This window comes from Amphiprion ocellaris, chromosome 10 (assembly GCF_022539595.1).
Source record: "Amphiprion ocellaris isolate individual 3 ecotype Okinawa chromosome 10, ASM2253959v1, whole genome shotgun sequence".
Taxonomy (NCBI): domain Eukaryota; kingdom Metazoa; phylum Chordata; class Actinopteri; family Pomacentridae; genus Amphiprion; species Amphiprion ocellaris.
This window is the reverse complement of record NC_072775.1, coordinates 2,078,175-2,102,709: the sequence shown is the minus strand read 5'-3', so window position 1 is coordinate 2,102,709 and position 24,535 is coordinate 2,078,175. Positions and strand designations below refer to the sequence as shown.

The following is a 24,535-nucleotide window of genomic DNA, read 5'->3' as shown; positions in this document are numbered from 1 at the left end:
ATATATGATCAGATTAAAATTACAATGGATTAAAATGATGAAAAATAGATAATAGGTTAAAAAAACAGAAATAAAATCCAGTAGCATAAAATTTAACAGCATAAAAACTCTAAAATATTCCCCATAAAATCATTCTTTTGTCTATAAATGCTTTTAAATGAGGCCATGTGATGTTCTCTGATGATTTTATATCATGAATAATGTCATTTTTTTTTTTTTTTTACACATGATCTCTTTTTCTGAAGAATTGTATGACTGTGTGAGAACTCAAAGTTTTCTTCTCCACCTGGACTAATGAGCAAAAGTGTTTTTATTTGTGACACATTTAATATTTTGTATTTTGCAGAATCTTTTCAGCACAAGCAGTCTTTTTTTTTTTTTGCTCATTTTTAAAGGTGTACCATGCAGACTAATGCAATTTTTGATGAAACAGACGCTTAAATTCAGTAAAATTTTCCTCACAGAGCCGCGGCTGACAGACGATTAGTTCAGGTACAGTCAGAAAGTTGAAAATCCAACACATCTTTTCCTGTTTTCACAGTTTATAGCTCTGATGAATGCTGTCACTTTGGAGGTTTTTGTTTTTTTTTCCAGTTTATTTATTGGTTCAAAGTCAATATGATAGAATTCTGACCTGCATCTATCATGTTCGTGTTCAGATTTATTCAGGTCTAAACCTCAGAATGGAAACCACAACTTTATCGTGTGTTTTTAAAGAAGCTGCTGTCAGAAGGTCACATCATAAAACATATTATAGATGTGTCTGCGTGGATGATTAGGTTAAACCATATTTGCAAATAGCTCTCAGCTGTCGTTGAATAATAGATGAGATGTGAGGTTTCAGCAAAGCTGGAAGAGCCGTAGAAATAATGGGAACAAACCGCAGAAACTCCAAATCCTACCAAGACTGTTTGTCTTATTTTTAGTCAAAATGTCTCATCCTACTTGATTTCTGATAAATTCACTTAACAAGAGACATTTCAGCAGATGGAGGGACTTGTTTTAAGACAATGCATCTTAAATATCTTGTTAAGTCCAACAATCCTGAAATGATTTTGTTTTGAGTTGAATTTTACAAGAAAACTCAAAATAAGTTTAACCCTCATGTCGTCCTGTGGGTCAGGTTGACCCGTTTTAAAGTTTGAAAATGTGGAGAAAAAAAACTCTGTTTTCACATTGAAACTTCTGATGTCCACATTTTCAACATTTTTGGGAAATCTTTGAACATTTTTTGGTCGAATAAAGAAATGTTAAAAAAATCTTTGTGAAAAACATTCACAAAAACAATCAGCCAAAATCCAGCGAAATTCAATTTGTTGATTTCTTAAAGACAATATTAAAAGTTTTACTGATATATATGGAATCACTTTAGATATTTTTAGGCTTTCTTTGGCAGATCTTTACTCATTTTTTGAAAATATTTACAAGAATTTTCTTGCCAAATTTGGGGGATTTTTTTTCAAATAAAACTTATAAAACTTAATAAATAAAACTTAATAAAAGGGAAATTTTAAAGGAATTATTGGAATTTTCTTCCTGAAGGTTTTGCAAATTTTCAGGAATTTGTGGAATTTTTTTGCTGAATTTTTGGATTTTTTTCAGACAAGGAAACAATATTTTTTGGTGCCCATAAATAAAGACAACAGGAGGATTAATAAACATGTTAAGTGTTAATATATATTCCCTTCTTTCTTGAATCTGTTTGCAAAATGAAACGTGATTAATATAGATTAAATATGAATGATATTTAATTGTGATTAATCGACATTAATCCACAGCAACACAAAAATTTAATCATTTGACAGCACCATAAAAAAGTTTACATTTTGGATGCACTTTTCAGTAGACTAACTGTTCTCTTGATATGATTTCGTCGCCTTCAGCTGGAATGTTGCTCAGAATGTCAGAAGTATGAGGGGGGTTGGACCATTTTCCATGCAGCTGTAGACACATCGTCTCTGCAGGCTGAATAAACTGTCTCTGATGTCGTCTCTGCAGGTTGAACTAAACTGTCTCTAGATGTCGTCTCTGCAGGTTGAACTAAACTGTCTCTAGATGTCGTCTCTGCAGGTTGAACTAAACTGTCTCTAGATGTCGTCTCTGCAGGTTGAACTAAACTGTCTCTAGATGTCGTCTCTGCAGGTTGAACTAAACTGTCTCTAGATGTCGTCTCTGCAGGTTGAACTAAACTGTCTCTAGATGTCGTCTCTGCAGGCTGAATAAACTGTCTCTGATGTCGTCTCTGCAGGTTGAAATAAACTGTCTCTAGATGTCGTCTCTGCAGGTTGAACTAAACTGTCTCTAGATGTCGTCTCTGCAGGTTGAAATAAACTGTCTCTAGATGTCGTCTCTGCAGGTTGAACTAAACTGTCTCTAGATGTCGTCTCTGCAGGTTGAGTTAAACTGTCTCTAGATGTCGTCTCTGCAGGTTGAGTTAAATTTTCTCTGGGTGTCGTCTCTGCAGGGATCATGCTGCCCTCGCTCACCTCGGCTGTTTACTTCTTCCTTTTCCTCTTCCTCTGCACCTGGTGGTCTCTCCGCCGGACCTTCAACACGCTCATCTTCAGCTGCATGTGCGTCCTGATGGCCATCTTCAGCGCCGGACACATCGTCCTTCTCTACCTCTACCAGTTCCAGTTCTTCCAGGAGTCCGTCCCCTGGGACGACGGCTACATCAGGTCAGTAGTCTGCAGCTTCACACACGGTCTGGATTTAAACCGATACGCCAGGGCCGTTCTGTTTGGAGAGAAGGTGCAAGGTGTTTTTTTTTAAACTCAAAGAAAGGAAAGAAATAAGGAAGGCAGGATGGAAGGAAGGAAGGAAGGAAATAACGAAGGATGGAAGGAAGGAAGGAAGGGAGGAAGGAAGGAAATAAGGAATTAAGGAAGGAAGAAAGAAAGGAAGAAAGACAGGAAGGAAATAAGGAAGGATGGAAGGAAGAGAAGAAAGAAGGAAGGATAGAAGAAGGAAGGATAGAAGACGGAAGGAAGGAAATAAGGAAGGAAGGAAATAAGGAAAAAGGAAAGGAAGGAAGGAAAGAAAGGAAGGAAAGAAAGGAAGGACGGTATTGATGGTTTTTTGTTCCGTATCTGACGTAGCTTTGCTCATGTGAGGCCAAGTGGCCATCAGAGCATCCGAGACTTTAAAGAAATGGAGCTAAAAACATACAATATGAGACAGTCTTTTTTCAACATTAAAGCAGATAAACATGTTGTAGTCTACCCCAAAAACAACACTAGAATCATATAAATGTGCAGAACAGATGCTCAAGTTAAACTTCCCGTCACGTCGATGAACCTCTAGACTCAGTTTATCTGTGGTTAAACATCAGCAGCCCACCCTGATGCCGTCTGCCGGCCTCATAATGTGAAAAAACACGACGGGATGACGGAGCTCAGGACTCGGTCACACTCAGCCATATTTATCGCTGAGGCAGGTTTGTTTAAACCGTAGTAAATATTTACTATTGTTGCAAACAGGGAGGAAAAGGCGCAGCCAGCTGGAGGGCAGATAGATCAAACTCCTCTCAGCTTTCAGGCCGTTGGCTACGAGCAGCACTGCTTTATTATGCATGAGAGAGGAGATGATTAGCTGTCTGTGGTTGGAGTGAAGCCACGCTGCTGTACGTCCTGTCAGCGTACGTTAGTCACAGCTGGAATAAAAACCGACTGTAGGATTAAAACTCCTCAGGTTAGGAAGTCTGACAACCTGGAATACAAAGAATGCTGCTTAGTTACTAAAAACATGACAGAAATAAAGTCATGCTCTGCTGCAGGAGTGATGCTTAGAGAGTTTATTCGATACCACCGTCATGACCGAATACCGAATATTTGGGTCCAGCCCTAGAAAATCATTCATTTTTTTTTGGCAAATTTGTAAATAAAATGTACGGAATATAGCGATTTAGATGAAGTAGTGTTTTTTTGATGTAGCAGCATGTTGTAGATGATTATTTATGTTTTTACAGTTTCTCGCTCTAATAAATGGGGTAATTTTGGCTTTTTTTTTTTTAAAGAGAGCTTTTCAAGCCCTCTGTCAGGCTTTGGAGTTCAGAAGTGTGAAAAATAAATACATCAACAACTCACCACATGACTCTTTGCTCAGCTTGTAAATGTGCTTTTTTTAGTTTCTCGCGGTGAATATGGTGAAGTGGGTGCCTTTTTTAACAGTGGACTTCTCATTTAGGAAATAAAAGCTCTCCGTTGGTGTTTGAAGGCCCGCACTCGGAAAGTTTGCTTCTTAATTGACACAATCTGACCGACTGTTTCATCATCTGCCATCTCCTGTTGACTTTCCACGGCGCTGAGGTATTTCTGTCCGCCGCTGTATGAAAACTGAGGCCCAATGTTACGATCAGTCCTCCTCCTCTGCCTCTTCCCTCCGTTCACGCCCTCCGTTCACATAAATATGAGCAGCCATCTCGGGACAACTCTAATTGTCGCTGCTGACAGCGACTCGGCCTCGCTGCAGGTCTGCTGCTGAGTGAAGCTGTCGAGATTCCCGGCTTCTACTCCACTTCCTGCCTCACAATGGAAGTCCCTAGTCATGTGACCAGCGGGCCTTCCTCGTGTGAAAGAAGAAACCACTCAGGAAGTGAGCTGGGGTCACAGCAGCGCTCGCCCCTCCACATGGCATAAAGGAAAAGACTCGGGAGGCTTCTAAGTCTGAGCGGCTCTCACTGGAACACATCAGCGCAGTTCCTGAGTGGGTGACCTCCGTTCTGCCCTGAAAGGAAAAGGAGTGAATCATATGACATCCTTTTGTTGTCCAAACAGATTCTGTAGCCCCACTGCATTGTTCAGATTCCAAGGTTAGACGGAAATGTTCTTGACAGGAAAAGCATTTATCAGAAAACAGCTGTCAAAGGCAGAGACTGCACTGATTTACAAAGATATTAATAATAATTAATAATTGTTTTTTTACCCGTTTAATGAGACGTATTCCTGTTCTAGTTCTATAATGGACATAAAGTGCAGACTCTCAGCTTTCATTTGAGGGGATCCACATTTAAACTGTGTGAAGGGTTTAGGAGTTTCAGCTCCTTAACATGTGCCACCCTATTTTGAAAGGGATATTTTGAAGGGTGTGGATCTAAAAAAGCCAGCAGAGTTCTGGAAGAACATTCTTTGGACAGATGAAACCAAGATCAACCTCGATCAGAATGATGGCAAGAAGAAGGTCTGGAGAAGGCGTCGTCCAGCTCAGGATCCAAAGCATACCACACCATCTGTAAAGCATGGTGGAGGCGGTATGATGGTCTCTGGTGTTTATTGATGATGGGACTCAGGACAGAACCAGCCGGATGAATTCTGAAGTGTTCAGAGACAAACTGTCAGCTCAAATCCGGACAAACGGATTGGTTTCAGAGGGGCAACGACCCAAAACATCCAGCCAAAGAACCCAGGACTTTATTAAAGCAAAGAAGTGGAATATTCTGGGATGGCTGAGTCAGTCACCTGATCTCAGCCCAGCTGAGCATTTCCTCTGTTAAAGACTAAACTTCAGAAACAAACAGCAGCTGAAACTGCTGCAGTGAAGGCCTGGCAGAGCATTAAAAAGGAGGAAACCAGCGTCTGGAGACATCCATGAGCTCCAGACTTCAGGCAGCAAAGGGTTTTCAACCGAGTATTTGAAATGAACATTTTATTTAATTTGCCCAATGACTTTGGATCATGTTTAAAAAATGTCTGTGTGTCTCTGCAGGGCGTTTGGCTTCTCCCCCATCATCCAGAGCAACTGCTCGTACACGTGGAAGCTGATGGTGCACTCGGACCGTCGGTGGTACCACTTCGTCAGCCCCATCATGCTGCTGGTCCTCTACTACACCCTGGCGACGCTCATCCGCCTCTGGCTGCAGGAACCCATCGAGCAGCTGATGGTGAGTCTACACTCCTGGTATATAGAGTCATGTAAGACATTTAGAGCTCTCTCTGATGTTTCCGTAGAGGTGCAGGATGTTATATCGCAGTGAAAAATGAGTCCACAGTGAGTAAAAACGTGACAGGAGCATAATACACCCAGATACTACATAGAAATGTATTATTCTAAGTGATTGATCATATAAGTATATATATATCAAACAAAAACATCAAATATTTGCTTCCTGGCTCCACAGTTTCACTTTCATTCCTCACAAATAAAGCTTCAACTGGATGATCTTCTGCTTTGAGAATCCTGTATTTAGGAGCAGCTGATTGAACAGTTGATGAATTGGGTGTTTGTCTGCTGGATGTTTACCTGAATTCAGCTCCAGACAAACTGAAATAGATGCAGATTGAATTAGATCAGCAGCTAGGTGGCCTCGTGATCAGAGAAACCGTATTGATGGAAGTTTCCGGGTGGATCTGTCCACCGTACGGAGCTCAGGCGTCATCTGAGACGCTGCCGCTCTGATTCTGACGAAGCGTGAACGTCTTGGCACAGTGCTGCTTTTACAGAACAACTCAGCAGACGAAACGATGGGTCCAGATTAGTTCAACGACCGGGGATGATGCACTGTGGTAGTGATGTACAAATACTGCCCCGGCCAAATTTTAATTAAATCTGTGAACGTCGCTGCTCAGTTTTCCACCAGAGAGACTTATGGACAGATTCTAAACTCTGACTATGAAGCAACAAAGACTGGTTGCATTTTATTCCATGCCTCTCTTCCTCCACATTTCTGATCTCTCTCCACGTCACAATATATCTAAGCAGCTAATGCTGTCAAATGATTAAAATGTTTAATTAGATTAATCACAGGCTTCTGTGGATTAATTTTTGATTAATCACGATTAGAAATCATTCATTTTTGATTGATGTTAATATTCATTTTGCTTGAGAAAATAGACTCAAAAAGAAGGGAATATATATATATATATATGTGTGTGTGTGTGTGTGTGTGTGTGTGTGTGTGTGTGTGTGTGTGTATATATATATATATATATATATATATGACTAAATCGAACAATGAGAATAACACCCTACAAATTACATCGTACAAATTTACCTGACTGATATGAAATATTATAAAAAATACAAATTTACCCGACCAATTTAAATATTAGGGTTAGGACCCTAAAATTATGGAGTCACAGGCGTGCCATAATAAAAGATAATAAATAATGACAATAAAAAAGTAATGAATCTGTTAAAAAATAAGGAAATAAATGTGTAAATACAAAAAGGAATAAAAAATATAGAAATATAAAAATACATTTTATTTCCTTATTTTTTAACAGATTTTTTTATGTATTCTTTTATTCATTCCTCTTTATATTTACACATTTATTTCCTTATTTTTTCACAGATTGATTTTTTTATTTATTTTATTTTTTCCTCTTTATATTTACACATTTATTTCCTTTTTTAACATATTTCTTTTTTATTTATTCTTTCATTTATTCCTCTTTATATTTACACATTCATTTCCTTTTATTTAACAGATTTATTTTTTTATTTATTCTTTCATTTATTCCTCTTTATATTTACAAATTCATTTCCTTTTATTTAACAGATTTATTTTTTGATTTTTTCTTTTATTTATTCCTCTTTATATTTACACATTTATTTCCTTTTTTAACATTTTTTAAAAATTTATTCTTTCATTTATTCCTTTTTATATTTACACATTTATTTCCTGTTATTTTTAACAGATTTATTTTTTGATTTATTCTTTTATTTATTCCTCTTTTTATTTACAAATTTATTTCCTTATTTTTTAACAGATTTTTTAAAATTTATTCCTCTTTATATTTACATATTTGTTTCCTTTTTTGAAAAAAAAAACAGATTTTAAAATCTGTTTAAATATGTTCTTTCTGCTCTGTCTAAACACTGCCTGCAGTTCATCCGAGTAGTCCCTGAATTTAGTTTTAACTAATGACCTCATGGTTGCAACAATGGGCACAGAAAGAGAATCTTGTCAAAATAAGTCTTTTTTTTGGTAAATGTTTAAAAGAGACCTGAAGAGATTTTGATGAAATATCCTGATTTTAAGTGAGGATTTGGTTCAGTTTCACGGTGGAGCTATGTGCTACAGATGAGCATCCTAATGCTTGTTGGAGAGCTGAAAACCTGCAGAATCTTTACTTTCTGGTTCACATAAATGTTTGGAATCTAATGGGATCTAATCCTTGGTGATTTTGCCTTTCCTTGATAGAAAGTCGGCTCAGACTGCTGAAGTGCACTGGAAAAAAATGAACCTCTAAAAACAAGAAAAAAAAACTTATTTCAAATAAATTGTACCTTAAAATAAGTGAAAAAAATCTGTCAATAGAAGAAGTGAAAAATGTCTTGGTAAGATTTCTTGAAATAAGATATGATATTTGGAATATTGAGGTCTTAAAATTAGCTGGGAAAACTTATTTTAAGCTCTATTTTACCAGGATTGTCAAGCTTAGGTGTCTTAAAATAAGCCAGACATGCTAAAAAAAAAAAATAGCAGTTTTTCACTCAAAAATAGATTTTTGCTTTCATGTAACCTCTTAATTTTAGATGTAATAACCTTCCTATTGTCTTCATTTATGGGCACCAAAAAATATTGTTTCCTTGTTTGAAAAAAAATCCCAAAAATCTGCAAAAAACTTCCCTAAATTTCAGAAAATTTGCAAAACCTTCAGTAAGAAAATTCCAATAATTCCTTAAAAGTTTCCGTTCAAAGTTTTATTTTAAAAAAGTCCCCCAAATTTGGCAAGAAAATTCTTGTAAATATTTTCATAAATTGAGTAAAAATCTTCCCAAAAAATCCTAAAAATATCTAACGTGATTCCATATATATCAGCGAAATTTGCTGGATTTTGGTTGATTTTTTTGTGAATATTCTTAAACATTTTTAACATTTCTTTTTTTCTAACAAAAATATTCAAAGATTTCCCAAAAATGTTGAAAATGTGGACATCAGAAGTTTCACTGGCAAATATATTTTTTTCCACATTTTCAAACTTTAAACTGGGTCATTTTGACCCGCAGGACGACACGAGGGTTAAACTTATTTTGAGTTTTCTTGTAAAATTCAACTCAAAACAAGATAATTTCCAGATTGTTTGACTTAACGAGATATTTACGATGCATTGTCTTAAAACAAGTCCCTCCATCTGCTGAAATGTCACTTGTTAAATTAATTTATCTTAAATCAAGTAGAATGAGACATTTTGACTAAAAATAAGACAAATAGACTTGATAAGATTTAGAGTTTTTGCAGTGTGGAACGACTGCTGTTCTCAGTTAGACATCCAGCTCTAAAGTCCTGTTCAAGAAGCTCCTCGCTCCTGAATCCAACCTGTCCGCCGCCGCCTCCTCCTCCTCCTCCTCCTCCTCCTCCTCGGAGCTCCTCGGTCCTGTAATGGAGTTATAGATTGGTGTTTTTATAGAGGGCTCAATACTTCCCTCTAACCTATGGGGCCGTATACATTATTGATCTCCCCACTGAGGGGTGGGTGCGTATTTTCTCCTACACTTACACTTTGGATGACGCTAATAATTAAAAAATGATTGCGGCTTAAATCAGCCACTGACAGCTTCGTTCGATGGTGGAGCCGACACATTATGACCTTATCTTCACCGCAGCTTTGCCAAAAACGCCAAACAGACCGAGTGTGCTGTTCTCTCTCTCCACAGTTATTGGATTCAGTCCCAACGACTGACAAAAAAACTGGATGATTCCAGCAGCTTTGGCGCTAAAAATACAATAAAATACCCAAAATTACTTAAAAATCATAGAAATTATCCATTACATAGATAGAAAGATAGATTATAGATAGAGGATAGATAGATAGATAGATAGATAGATAGATAGATAGATAGATAGACAGACAGATAGACATCCATCCATCCACCCATCCATCCATCCACCCATCCATCCATCCATCCATCCATCCATCCATCTATCCATCCATCCATCTATCCATCCATCCATCTATCCATCCATCCATCTATCCATCCATCCATCCATCCATCCATCCAAACTAAAACCAAATCCAGAAGCAGTGATGAAAATGGTATAAATGTGTTTTAGTTCTGAGATGCCAAATGCAGAAATTCATCTGTTAATAATTATAATAATGTGAGTCATATTTCACATTTTAACCTAATTTATCAATTTATCTCATTTCTCTGCTGCTTCCTGTTAAAAGACACTCAAAACTCCTGTAACTCGAGTAGCTGCACTGACAACTGTTCCTAATGGCAGAAGAGGCGGCGTGTTTCCCACTTTTTGTTCGGTTCCATCAGTCTTGTGTGGTGTTTGAGTCGTGCAGATGCTGCCAGCATGATGCTCAGTCATGATTTCCTCTTTTGAAAGGTCCCTCAGCTCCTCCTCAGACTCTGTAGATTCAACCTGTGGCTCTTAGAGTTTCATCTTTGAGCTCACAATCATACCAGACATCCTGATAAACAAACTGGACACCCTGGACCTCCCCTCTCTCACATGCAGCTGGATTAAGGACTTCTTAACCAACAGACCCCAGTCTGTGAGACTTTGTCCCCACCGTTCCTCCACCCGCACACTGAGCACCGGTACACCACAGGGCTGTGTGCTGAGCCCCCTCCTGTTTTGTCTCTACACCTATGACTGCAGACCGGTCCACAGAAACAACATCATCGTCAAATTTGCTGACGACACCACAGTGGTCGGTCTGATCTCAAAAGGTGATGAGACAGCCTACAGAGAGGAGGTCCAGAAACTCACAACCTGGTGTTCAGTAAACAACCTGACACTAAACACCTCAAAGACAAAGGAGATCATCATGGACTTCAGGCGGAACAGAACTGACCCGCCTCCCCTCTACATCAATGGCGAGTGTGTGGAGAGTGTCCACACATTCAGGTTCCTGGGAGTCCAGATCTCCGATGACCTCTCCTGGACAGACAACATCACGGCTGTCATAAAGAAGGCTCAACAGCAGCTACACTTCCTGAGAGTCCTCAGAAAAAACAACTTGGACAGGAAGCTGCTGCTGACCTTCTACAGCTCATCCATAGAGAGCCTGCTGACGTACTGTGTTTCCACCTGGTACAGGAGCTGAACTGAGGCAGACAGTGAGGCTTCAGAGGACAGTCAAAGCAGCACAGAGGATTGTTGGCTGTCCTCTCCCCTCCCTCATGGACATCTACTCCACCCAGTGCCTCAGCAGAGCTCAGAACATTATCAAGGACAGTTCACATCCCGGTTCTCAGCTTTTTGATCTGTTGTCCTCTGGAAGGCGCTACAGATGCATTAAAGCGAGGACAAACAGACTTAAAAACAGCTTCTTTCTGAGAGCCATCACCACCCTGAACTCTCACAGGTCTCACACAAAGCCAACAACATAGTGCATCTGTGCAATATACACCACTGTCTCATTCACTGCTATTTATATTCACTCCGTTATTTATCTCCGTTATTTATACTGTATATATGTAAATAGACTGTTTTTGCACTACTTTAAGATTTCCTTGCACTGTAAAGGAGAAGCTCTGCAATCTCGTTATACATTGTATAATGACAATAAAGAATATTCTATTCTATTCTATTCTCATTGGAAGATCGTCGTCAGACACCGAACTGTCTGTGTTTTTTCAGGACGACAAAGACGACGACGTGAACGAGGAGGAGGACGGAAACAACTCGGCCAACAGGAAGAGGCACATGTGGTGGGAATCTCGCCAGGGCACCGATGAGAAGAACGTACGTCTGCTTACACATGATCCACGCAGTGTTAATTCATTTATTAGCAGACAGATGTACACACTGGAAAAAATGCTCCTCTCAAAACAAGAAAAAAAACTTATTTCAAGGTACTTTTACCTTGAAATAATTGGAAAAATCTGCCAATAGAACAAGTGAAAAATGGCTTGGTAAGATTTCTTAAAATAAGATGTGATATTTAGAATATTGAGATCTTAAAATTAGCTGGGAAAATTTATTTTAAGCTATATTTTACCAGGATTGTCAAGGTTTGGTGTCTTAAAATAAGCCAGACATGCTAAAAAATAGTAGTTTTTCACTCAAAAATAGAGTTTTGCTTTCATGTTACCTCCTAATTTGAGATGCATTAAACTTATTTTGAGTTTTCTTGTAAAATTCAACTCAAAACAAGATCATTTCAAGATTGTTTGACTTGTCTTAAAACAAGTCCCTCCATCTGCTGAAATGTCTCTTGTCTCTTGTTCATCTTAAATCCAGTGGGATGAGACATTTTGACTAAAAATAAGACAAATAGACTTGTAAGATTTGGAGTTTTTGCAGTGCAGCTGCTGATTGTTTTCACCGGCTAACATCTAGTGATTGACTTTTTCCCTGGAAAGATTTCAGCCGGAGAACAAACACCGTCACACACACCGTCTCACACACACACACACACACACACACACACACACACACACACACACACACACACACACACACACACACACACACACACACAGTCTCACACACACACACACACACACACACACACACACACACACACACACACACACACACACACACAGTCTCACACACACACACCGTCACACACACACACACCGTCACACACACACACACACCCTGACCTTGTTCCTATATCAGGTCTGTCTCCACCGGCCACCTCCTGAGGTTTGAAAGCTTTTAGGGTGTGCAGACAGATGAGCGATGGGCTCGATTTCCAGACTAGTGCAGCTTTGTTCCTGCTTATCAGCGCCTATAAAGAACAGCGAGGCCTCTGACCAGAGCAGCCCGTCGATAACACGCCTCGCTTTCTTCTGTGCTCTTTTCTCCTCCAAGCTGCTCTCCACTCAGGACGGCATCAGTACGACCGAGGTGGGCTGCTCCGGATCCGTCTTAAATCTGTGCTTCTAGTCCTGCTGCAAGGAAAAGAATGAACTGCAAAGTGCTTTTCACACTGCATCCTTATCTTGTGCTTGTGAATTAGTTAATCAGAGGCTGCAAAATGTTTCTACTAACCCTGGAGTCAGACATCCTCAGTCATCGAGCTGTTCAGGTGTTAAAGAAGGTGAAAACTGAGGACGTCTGCAGGATAAAAACTGTTTTTCTGATCTCAAATCTGCTCGACCATCTCTGAAACTTTTTTATCCTAAACAAGGTTCGTTTGAAATGTTTTTGTAAAATTTTAAATTGATATATGAAATATTTTCTTGTACAAAATTTAAGAAAAATTTGAAAATTGGGAAAAAAATTGAGGCGGTCGTGAAAGTTTCATATTTTAGCAAAAATTAACAAAGAATGAAACACTTTGTCACAAAAATGGGCAAAAAAACTGTTTTTTTGTTTGAATTTCATAACTGATTGAGCAGGTTTGACAAGTTGTACCAGAAAAACAAAAATATAGTTAGATAGCCTGATCAACAGAGCTCTGGAGTCTCAAAATTATTTGTAAAATATCCAAATTTTAGGCTCTTATTTTATTTTTAAAAAATGCAATAAAAATAATAATTTAAAAAAACAAAATAATAATGTTAATATATAAACCCAAATGTAGAAGGAAATGACCAAAAAAGAATAGAGAAAAAAACATAAATGTGTGTGTGTGTGTGTGTGTGTGTGTGTGTGTGTGTGTGTGTGTGTGTGTGTGTGTGTGTGTGTGTGTGTGTGTGTGTGTGTGTGTGTGTGTGTGTGTGTGTGTATATATCTATATCTATATATATAGATATATATATATATAGATATAGATATAGATATAGATAGATATAGATAGGGGCTGCACAGTGGTGTAGTGGTTAGCACTTTCGCCTTGCAGCTAGAAGATCCCTGGTTCACGTCCCGGCTTTCCCGGGATCTTTCTGCATGGAGTTTGCATGTTCTCCCTGTGCATGCGTGGGTTTTCTCCGGGTACTCCGGCTTCCTCCCACAGTCCAAAAATATGCTGAGGTTAACTGATCATTCTAAATTGCCCGTAGGTGTGAATGTGAGAGTGATTGTTTGTCTCTGTATGTAGCCCTGTGACAGACTGGTGACCTGTCTAGGGTGTCCCCTGCCTTCACCTGAGTCAGCTGGGATAGACTCCAGCCCCCCATGACCCTAGTGAGGATTAAGTGGTGTATAGATAATGGATGGATGGATAGATATAGATATATGTGTGTGTGTATATATATATATATATATATATATATATATATATATATATATATATATATATATATATATATATATATATATATATATATATATATATATATACACACACACACACATATATGTATATATATGTATGTATGTATACACATATATATATGTACATATACAACCCAAATATAAAAAAATGCAAAAAATAAAATGAAACAAAAAAAAGTTATAATGATGATGATGATGATGATGATAATATATAAACCCAAATATGGAAGGAAATGAGCAACAAAAAAATAACAAAATCAAAATAAATAAATACAGAAAAAAATTAACAAAAAAAATTAGCTATATGTACATAATATTTAAAAAAATAAAACTGATGTTGTGTTTCTCCAACAGTGGGTTTTCCAGGGTAAATGAAATACTTGTTAGCCCGGGGTTATAAGGCAGATTGTGTTGGCTAAAATCAGATAAAATGCAGTGTGAAAAGTAAAAAAATGCAAAAGCAGAAAAATCCCTCTATTACCCCCAAAGTCAAGTGTTGTAACTGAAGTGCAACTGAAACAGTCAAACCCATTAAACTGATTTTATGCTCAAAATGCACAATATCCAGCTGATTGAAATGATTTGTTCACTCCTCTTCAGTTCCTCCTGTTTGCCTTTGTGGGGCAGAATGCTGACCAGTTCTCTGATCCTGATACTTCCTCAGTTTATCAGATGTTTATCTGTGATTTCTGGTGGTGATCTGCAGGCTGTTCCCACCTCTAACGGGACATCGTTTGACTTCGTCACCGCTGAGAACGGACCGGTCTGTTTGGACCTGTACTCCACCCCCCAGTATAAACTGGACCAGCCCATGGACAGCCCAGGTGAGCTGTTCACCTGTGACACCACACAGCGGAATGATGTGAAATGGAGCAAACAAGAATTAACCCTCCTGTTGTCCTCATTTACAGGCACCAAAAAATATTGCTTCCTTGTCTGACAAAAATCCAAAAATTCAGCAAAAAATTCCACAAATTTCTGAAAATTTCCAAAACCTTCAGGAAGAAAATTCCAATAATTCCTTAAAACTTTTATTAAAAATGTTGTTTTGTGTCTTGTTTTTATCATCTTTTTCTTGTTTTTTTTCGTTTTCTGTCTTGTTTTTGTCATTTTGTGTCTTGTTTTTGTCATTTTGTGTCTTGTTTTTGTCATTTTTTGTCTTGTTTTTGTCATTTTCTGTCTTGCTTTTTTCACTTTGTGTCTTGTTTTTGTCATTTTCTGTCTTGCTTTTTTCGCTTTGTGTCTTGGTTTTTTCATTTTGTGTCTTTTTTTGTCATTTTGTGTCTTGTTTTTGTCATTTTGTGTCTTGCTTTATGAAGTCTGAGGAAACTATTTAGGGCACATTACATGAGAAACCATGTGAGAAACTCAGCAGCTTTCTAACCCCAGTGAGCTGCTTTATGCTGTTAGATCGAGTGTTTTTACACCAAATCAGGCCTGAAAGTGAAGGTAACTGGACCTCCTCTGCATCAGAATAAAGTCCCCTCAGCTTTATGGAAGGATAATATGACTTAACTCTTCCTAAGGACTTTTTTCTCCAAACAGAGAAGAAAGACGAGAGTGTGTACGAGGTGTGTTTGCCTCCGGAGGACTCAGCTCAGAAGGAATCTGAGGCCAAAGAGAATGACATGAAGAATCGAGGAGTCGGAGCGATGGTCAAAGTCTTCCACTTCGTCATGAAGCAGAGCTACATCTGTGCTCTCATCGCTATGATGGTGAGTAATACGAGACGCTGAGCGATGCCGATCGCTTATTTAGACAGACACAAACTGACAAAGAAACACAAAATGACCAAAAAAGGCTCAAAAAGACGCAAAATGACTCAATGAGACACATAAATGTCACATAAAGACACAAAACGATGAGAGACACACAAAATATCTACAAAAAATTGCAAAATGACCACAAAAACACCTAAAATGATCACAAGCAGACTGAAAACGGCCACAAAAATGCACAAAATGACCACAAAAATGCACAAAATGACCACAAAGCAGTCTGAAAATGAGCAAAAAAGAAACAAAATGAGCACAAAGACACACAAAACAACCACAAAAAGACACAACTTGAGCACTAAAGCGCACAAAATGACAAAAAAAGACACAAAATAAATACAGAAAAATGTAAAATGACTCCGTGAGACAGGTAATTATCATATAAAGACACAAAATGACAAGAGACACACAAAACTACTACAAAAAATTCCAAAATGACCACAAAAATACCTAAATTGATCACAGTCAGACTGAAAACCGCCACAAAAATGCAAAAAATGACTACAAAAAGACCTAAAATGACCACAAAACATACTGAAAATGACCAAAAAAGAAACAAAATGCAGAGCACAAAGACACACAACTACAGAAATTGCAAAATGACCACAGAAACACACAAAATGACCACAAAAAGACCTAAAATGATCACAAAGCAGTCTGAAAATGACCAAAAAAAGAAACAAAATGAGCAGGTCATGTGATCTGGAATCAACACACTTCCTGGAGAGGTGTTTTTGGAATGGTGAACTTAGTGGAAAGTGATTTAATTTATTATTTTCCATATAAAATAATGATGTATTTCCAAAAAAGAAATATCTGTCATGATTATCTCAGCTTAATAAAAAGAACACAATCAGAACTATTTCTGAATCAGCTCATTTTATTATTGTTTAGCTAATTAGAAGGTGGTTGGTATTAAATTCAGACGGTTATTTAGTTGACATTTTAGAGATGTCCAGTCATTTTTTTATTAATAAATGATTGTTTCCATAATAAATACTGATGGAATTTGTAAAGACATGATCATAATTAACTTAGAAAACATTTTTTTTTTTTTTTTTTTTTATACTTTTAATAAAAATTCATGCAAGATATATCCTATGGACTTCAAAAGTCCCTCAGTTATAGATTGACCTCAGTAGTTTTACCAGAAAGTGACAAATTCCAACCAGCAGACGTGTTGGAAAACTATCAGTCCACTCAGTGAATTCCCTCCTGCTCCTTTCTGCTCGATCAGCTTCGATTAAAACGCCGTTGAGCATCGTTCTGCTCCAGTGGAGCCGCTGGCCGACCGGCAGGAGGAAACTTCAACGGCTGCATGTGTGGCAGGAACTAAAGCCAAGCATCTGTTCTCCGTTTGAACATTCCTGCGTGACTCACAGTCAAATAAACGCAACAGTTGCTGGACTTTGATTATGACTCGGAAACACACAGATGCAGTTTTTTTTTTAAAATGGCAAATTGACAGAGGAGCTTTATTTACTGCCATATTCTACAGAAATACAAGCGAGAGTAAACTGTATTAAGATTTTTACTCATGTTTTGAAAATATTTACAAGAATTTTCTTGCCAAATTTGGGGGATTTTTTTGAAATAAAACTTTTAAGGGAAACTTTTATGGAATTATTGGAATTTTCTTCCTGAAGGTTTTGCAAATTTTCTGAAGTTTGGGGAAAAGTAAAATTCTTCCAAAAATACCTGAAGTGATTCCATATATATCAGTAATACTTCTAATGTTTTCTTTAAGAACATTCACATAAAAATCAACCAAAATCCAGCGAAATTCGTTGGATTTTGGTTGATTTTTATGTGAATGTTCTTAGGAAACATTTTTAACGTTTCTTTTTTTCCACCAAAAAATGTTCAAAGATTTCCTAAAAATGTTGAAAATGTGGACATCAGAAGTTTCACTGTGAAAACATATTTTTTCCCCCCACATTTTCAGACTTTAAAACGGGTCAATTTTGACCCACAGGACGACACGAGGGTTAAAGATTTCTGTATCATTACCAGATAGCGGCACGGCGTCACTGTAACCATGACAACCAGTGAACACTACATCAGAGTTTGCTTTTATTTCATTCTGCTCTCTCCAGGCGTGGAGCATCACGTACGTCAGCTGGCTGACGTTCGTCTTCCTCATGTGGTCCTGCATGCTGTGGATGGTGAGGGACCGCCGGCGCTACGCTATGCTGACCTCCCCCTTCATGGTCGCCTACGGCAACCTGCTCATAGTCCTGCAGTACATCTGGAGCTTTGAGAAGATGGACGAGGTCTCGGGATTCTTTGTCAAGAAGGACAACCCGTTCCACTCGCTTTCATCCAAGGTTTGATCGTTCAGTTTAACAGCAGAAGAAGTTTTAATTCATACAACAGATGTAATCTACATGCAGCCAATAAAAGTTAGAGTTTAGATCAGAATCAAACTGTTTGGCCACAAACAGCGCCTCTCTAATGGTCAATTAATAAAACCCGACAGAGCAGTCTCTCAGTGCTCCTGAAAAAGGTCAGTTTTGTGGTGTTTTGACGTGTTTTGGAATCACTGTAAGACGTTCATGTTGGCAGACACAGAACCTGACCTAATTATGTCCAGAATCAGACTTTATACATCAGCTGTTCACCACAGACTTGAAAATGCCTTAATGCCATACTTCTACGTTATTAAAATGTGTGTTTGTCCTTTAAGAAAGTGGAGATGCAATTATATTCCACACCTGCATCAAACTCTGTGTTTTAAAGCGTGTTTTAAGTGTCAGATGAAAGATCAGACAATCAGATGAATGTTTACTAGCTACATATAAACCAGAAATGATTTATTCCATCATCACATTTTACTTATTGTTTTATTTATTTATTGCAGATCCTGTGTCTGTTAAGCTTCTGGCTGCTGCTGAGACAAACACTTACAGAGAGAGAAGAAAAGCTAAAGGAGGACAACACTGACCTCTTCGACGTTCATGTGGAGGATCAGAAGAAGAAAGGTAAGATTATAAGGACGTAACAAAAATGGTGTTTTGGGAAGAAAATATAAAAATTCTACCAAACAAAATAGAAAATTCTAACCAAAATATGCAATTTTAAAGATGTGATGCAGAACAGTCAGATTCCAGGCCCTCAGGTAGAAAGTTTGATGTTGAATGTCCTCCAAACTGCACCTTCTACAGAGGAAGAGGACTCTGAGGATGGAGGGGAGCCGGACGTCATGCAGGTCCTCGGTAACATGGTGATGGCTCTGCTGGTCAAATACTGGGTCTACATCTGTGGAGGAATGTTCTTCTTCGTCAGCTTCGAGGGAACCATCGTCATGTACAAGATCATCTACATGATGATGTTCCTGTCCTGCATGGCGCTCTACCAGGTACCCAGACTCCCCGGGCTCAGGATGCGTTTGCATGCAGGGAATCAAACATTGTAATTAAATAAGTATTCAACCAAAAAAGCAGCATGATCCAGATGTTCAGCAACAACTTTAGATGTGATCAGCAATTCTTTTATTCTTTTTGTTCAAAGTCAGTAAAGGTGATTGTTTTACCTTCTGACATGTTTCTACGATGTCTGCAGTCTTCCTCAGAGCGTCATCTGACGTGTTGATGATGTGTTGATGACGTGTTGATGACGTGTTGATGACGTGTTGATGTGATGATGACGTGTTGATGATGACATGTGATGATGACATGATGATGTGTTGATGACGTGTGATGATGACATGTGATGATGATGTGTTGATGACGTGTGATGATGATGTGTGATGACGTGTGATGATGATGTGTTGATGACGTGTGATGATGATGTGTTGATGACGTGTGATGATGATGTGTGTTGATGACGTGTGATGATGAAGTGTGATGATGACGTGATGATGACGTGATGATGACGTGTGTTGATGATGTGTGATGATAATGTGTTGATGTGTGATGACGTGTGTTGAAGTGTGATGATGATGTGTTGATGTGTGATGACGTGTGTTGATGACGTGTGATGATGATGTGTTGATGTGTGATGACGTGTGTTGATGAAGTGTGATGATGACGTGTTGATGACGTGTGATGATGACGTGTGTTGATGTGTTGATGACGTGTGACGATGACGTGTGTTGATGACGTGTGTTGATGACGTGTGATGATGACGTGTTGATGGCATGTGATGATGACGTGTTGATGACGTGTGATGATGACGTGTGATGATGACGTGTTGATGACGTGTGTTGATGATGTGTGATGATGATGTGTTGATGTGTGATGACGTGTGTTGAAGTGTGATGATGATGTGTTGATGTGTGATGACGTGTGTTGATGACGTGTGATGATGTGTTGATGTGTGATGACGTGTGTTGATGAAGTGTGATGATGACGTGTGATGATGACGTGTGATGATGACATGTTGATGACGTGTGATGATGACGTGTGTTGATGTGTTGATGACGTGTGACGATGACGTGTGTTGATGACGTGTGTTGATGACGTGTGATGATGACATGTTGATGACGTGTGATGATGACGTGTGATGATGACGTGTTGATGACGTGTGATGATGACGTGTAATGATGATGTGTTGATGACGTGTTGATGACGTGTCATGATGATGTGTTGATGACTATTAAAATAAACAGACAATATAAACAGACTACTGTTGGCTGTACAAATCAACCAGAGGTGGTGTTTGTGGTGTAGTTCAGGTTTATAACTTGAAAAAGGCCTTGTGTAAGACAGAAAGACTAGCTGACAACGTAAAGGACAATTGTGGATCCAGCTACTTCCAGACTTCTCTTCAAAGCAAAACGGCGCCACACTTAGCTGAAATGTGTCTGGTTATGTTTTGGTGATTTTGTGGTGCATAAAAGTTCTAAGTGAATTGATTGCAAGTTATTTTATTATTCATAATCAGATGCAGACCGTAGAGGAACAGGTTTGAGAACCCTTGATGTAGAGAACTCCATGAAATTCAGACAGCTGTAGCTGATGTCTTGAGTTGTTTTTAAAGCCTCTTGAGACCAGATTGCCATCAGGTAGAATTGGACTGTTTACTGAGGGTTAGTGTGTGTTAAGGAATTTCCAAATTCAATTTCACAAAGACCGAAGGTGCTGACAGGTTCAACATGGCCATAAAGTTCGTGTGCCACAGGATGATAACACGTTGTCTTTCTCAACTGTTTTATAACCACACTTAAACTGGGAAGTCACCATAAATCCACTAAGTCCTCTGTGCACCATCTTTCTGGTTATCTAGGTGCACTATGAGCGGTGGCGATGGATCCTGAAGTACTTCTGGATGTCGGTGGTGATGTACACGATGCTGGTGCTCACGCTGGTCTACACCTACCAGTTTCGCGGCTCTGAGCACACCTGGTCCAGGATGCTGGGGATGGACAGTGAGAGGTGAGCAGCTGTGAGAAACAAGATGTCACTGCTGGCTTCACTTCCCAGGACAGGAACAGCTGAGTCTCCGAATGGCTGCATTCCAGTAAACTGGCACCATTAAAACTGGGCTTAATTAGCTCTGAGCAGCTCATGTTTGGAGGGTAAGTCTGGATGAACAGACAGCTGCAACTGGACTACTTAGATATTAAAAAAACATTTTGATTCTTAGGCAACATCTGGAGTCTTTTTTTCTACAATTTTTGGACTTTTATGTGTGATTGACATAGACGAAAACTGCAAAATGCAATCAAGTGTGAGTCATTTTAAAAGGTTTTAACCTTCGTGTCGTCCTGCGGGTCAAATTGATCCGTTTTAAAGTTTGAAAATGTGGAGAAAAAAATATATTTTTCACAGTGAAACTTCTGATGTCCACATTTTCAACATTTTTTGGAAATCTTTGAACATTTTTGGGTGAAAAAAATAAATGTTGAAAATGTTTCTTAAGAACATTCACATAAAAATGAACCAAAATCCAGCAAAATTCTCTGGATGTTCTTAAAGAAAATATTAGACGTTTTACTGATATATATGGAATCACTTTAGATATTTTTAGGATTTTTTGGAAGATTTTTACTCATTTTTTGAAAATATTTACAAGAATTTTCTTGCCAATTTTGGGGGATTTTTTAAAATAAAACTTTAAAGCGAAACTTAAAGAATTATTTAAATTTTCTTCCTGAAGGTTTTGCAAATTTTCAGAAATTTGGGGAATTTTTTTTGCTGAATTTTTGGATTTTTTTCAGACAAGGAAACAATACCTTTCGGTGCGAGTAAATAAAGACAACAGGAGGGTTAAGTCAAAACATCTAAAAACTGGAAGCTTGTCTGGTCAAACTTTGCTCACATCAGATTCTACTGATGTTAGAGCATCAAAAATTGGTGAAATGTCGACCAACGACTGTATTTTCATAGAAATATGGATCCATCCATATATAAACACTTACAGGAACTTTATGGAGACACTAAACCAACCTCAACTGGAGATTTTGCTTTTTTTTTCCATTTTGAAGAACAAATAATTATTCATTGTTGTAGTTTGGGACAATTCTGAGTCATTTTAGACAATCTTTGTCTTAATTTGCACACGTTTTGATTATTTTGAGACAAACTTTGAATAATCTTGGACAACTTTCAGTCATTTCAGACAATCTTTATCTTATTTTGAACTTATTTTGAAATGTCGACAGAAATACAGAACAGTCAGTAATTTTTATGGATCCATCCATATATAAACACTTACAGGAATTTTATGGAGACACTAAACCAGCCTGGTTTGAGTGTTTTGTACCCCCCCCCCCAATTTCCAAGAGCCCTTGATTACCTACACTAGATATTCCATTAAAAATCAGCCGGAAAAAAAGCAAAAATATAGTAAAAATACAGTAAAAATAAAGACAAAATATAATAAAAATATAATAAAAATACAGTAAAAATATAGAAAAAAAATACAGTAAAAACGGACTATAAATATAGTAAAATGTATTAAAAATACTCAAAAAATGCAGCTAGAATAGTCATTTACCACATTAACAATGTCTACACTGGATTTATTGTTCATTTAATGTTACCTTCATTGAACAAAAACTGCTTTTCATTCAAAAATAAGGACATTTCTAAGTGACCCCAGACTTTTGAACTATTGTGTAAATGGTAAGAAAATGCTATCCACCAAGAGACCTTTGTTTCCCTTTTTTACCTGAAAATATTTTTACTTTGGAAATTGAATTTGACATTCATTCTTTTTACTCCTTCAGACTTTTAACATTTCCTCACTCTGGAACCTCAGTACAGAGGTAAGTTCAAATCTCATGTTTCTTTCTTTCATTTCCATTTTTCCTCTTCGATGCAGTTTGAAGGACCTGGGCCTGGAGAAGTTCTCCGTGTCGATGCTGTTCACCAGGATCTTCATCCCCACCTCCTTCCTGCTGGTGTGTATTCTCCACCTGCACTACTTCCACGACCGCTTCCTGCAGCTCACCGACCTCCAGGCTGTGGTGGCTAAAGAGGAGAGCACCATCTACAGGTGAGTTTTCTCTGACCACAGCCCATGAAAAAGATGACGTTCTTTCCTCTTTTATACTTGGTTTGTTTAAGATTACGTATGGCTGAATTGAACCCCTTTCAGACATTCTCTCCTTTCCGTTAATCTGACAGCGACAGAACTTGTCGGTTGTATGACTGAATGATCTATCTGCTCGCTTTTCTGTGAAACTTTCACATCCAGCAGATGTCAGCCTGAGCTGCATGCCGGTTGGATAGGCCGGCACAGGCAACATACTTCAGCTTTTTCACATTTCAACTCCTACATTTGCCCAGTTGTCCTTCAGATTCACATCTATTACAAACTGAAATGTCCAGGAACTTCCCTCCCACCAGACCAGCACGATTCAAACATGCAGAATGAATGTTGTCCTTAAAAGTTAATGTTCATTTGAGGCTTCAGCTGCTCTCCTGAGTAAACAGTCCTTCAAACCAATCAGCCATCACTTCCTGTTCTCACTGAGGACTCAGTGTCACTGTTTATATGATGGATGGATGGATGGATGATGATGATGATGGATGGATGGATGGATGGATGGATGGATGGATGTGTGAGTGGATGGATGGATTAATGGATGGATGGATGATGGATGGATGATTGATGATGGATTGATGGATGGATGGATGGATGGATGGAGGGATGGATGATTGATGGATGGATGATTGATGAATGGATGTGTGGGTGGGTGGATGGATGGACGGATGATTGATGGATGGATGTGTGGGTGGATGGATGATTGATGGATGAATGTGTGGGTGGATGGATGATGGATAGATGATTGATGGATGGATAGATGATGAATGGATGATTGATGGATGGATTAATGGATGGATGGATGATGGATGGATGATTGATGGATGGATGTGTGGGTGGATGGATGGATTAATGGATGAATGTGTGGGTGGATGGATGATGGATAGATGATTGATGGATGGATGGATAGATGATGGATGGATGATTGATGATGGATTGATGGATGGATGGAGGGATGGATGATTGATGGATGGATGATTGATGAATGGATGTGTGGGTGGGTGGATGGATGGACGGATGATTGATGGATGGATGTGTGGGTGGATGGATGATTGATGGATGAATGTGTGGGTGGATGGATGATGGATAGATGATTGATGGATGGATGGATAGATGATGGATGGATGATTGATGGATGGATTAATGGATGGATGGATGATGGATGGATGACTGATGGATGGATGTGTGGGTGGATGGATGG

General features: G+C 38.4%; 1 protein-coding gene across 15 annotated transcripts in view; it reads left to right on the top strand.

The window, feature by feature from the left end:
* LOC111570823 (piezo-type mechanosensitive ion channel component 2) overlaps positions 1-24,535 on the top strand; it is a 117,888-nt gene that overhangs the window by 32,126 nt on the left and 61,227 nt on the right. For 14 of the 15 annotated variants that reach the window (XM_055014823.1, XM_055014835.1, XM_055014827.1 and 11 more), the window contains 11 exons: positions 2,465-2,678; positions 5,704-5,878; positions 11,540-11,644; positions 12,722-12,757; positions 14,775-14,892; positions 15,614-15,783; positions 17,940-18,170; positions 18,704-18,824; positions 19,008-19,201; positions 21,070-21,218; positions 23,110-23,283. In XM_055014823.1, coding sequence (XP_054870798.1) covers positions 2,465-2,678; positions 5,704-5,878; positions 11,540-11,644; positions 12,722-12,757; positions 14,775-14,892; positions 15,614-15,783; positions 17,940-18,170; positions 18,704-18,824; positions 19,008-19,201; positions 21,070-21,218; positions 23,110-23,283 — 1,687 coding nt within the window. The remainder of the gene's footprint in view (positions 1-2,464; positions 2,679-5,703; positions 5,879-11,539; positions 11,645-12,721; positions 12,758-14,774; positions 14,893-15,613; positions 15,784-17,939; positions 18,171-18,703; positions 18,825-19,007; positions 19,202-21,069; positions 21,219-23,109; positions 23,284-24,535) is intronic. The other variant, XM_055014825.1, reaches the window with a different exon arrangement.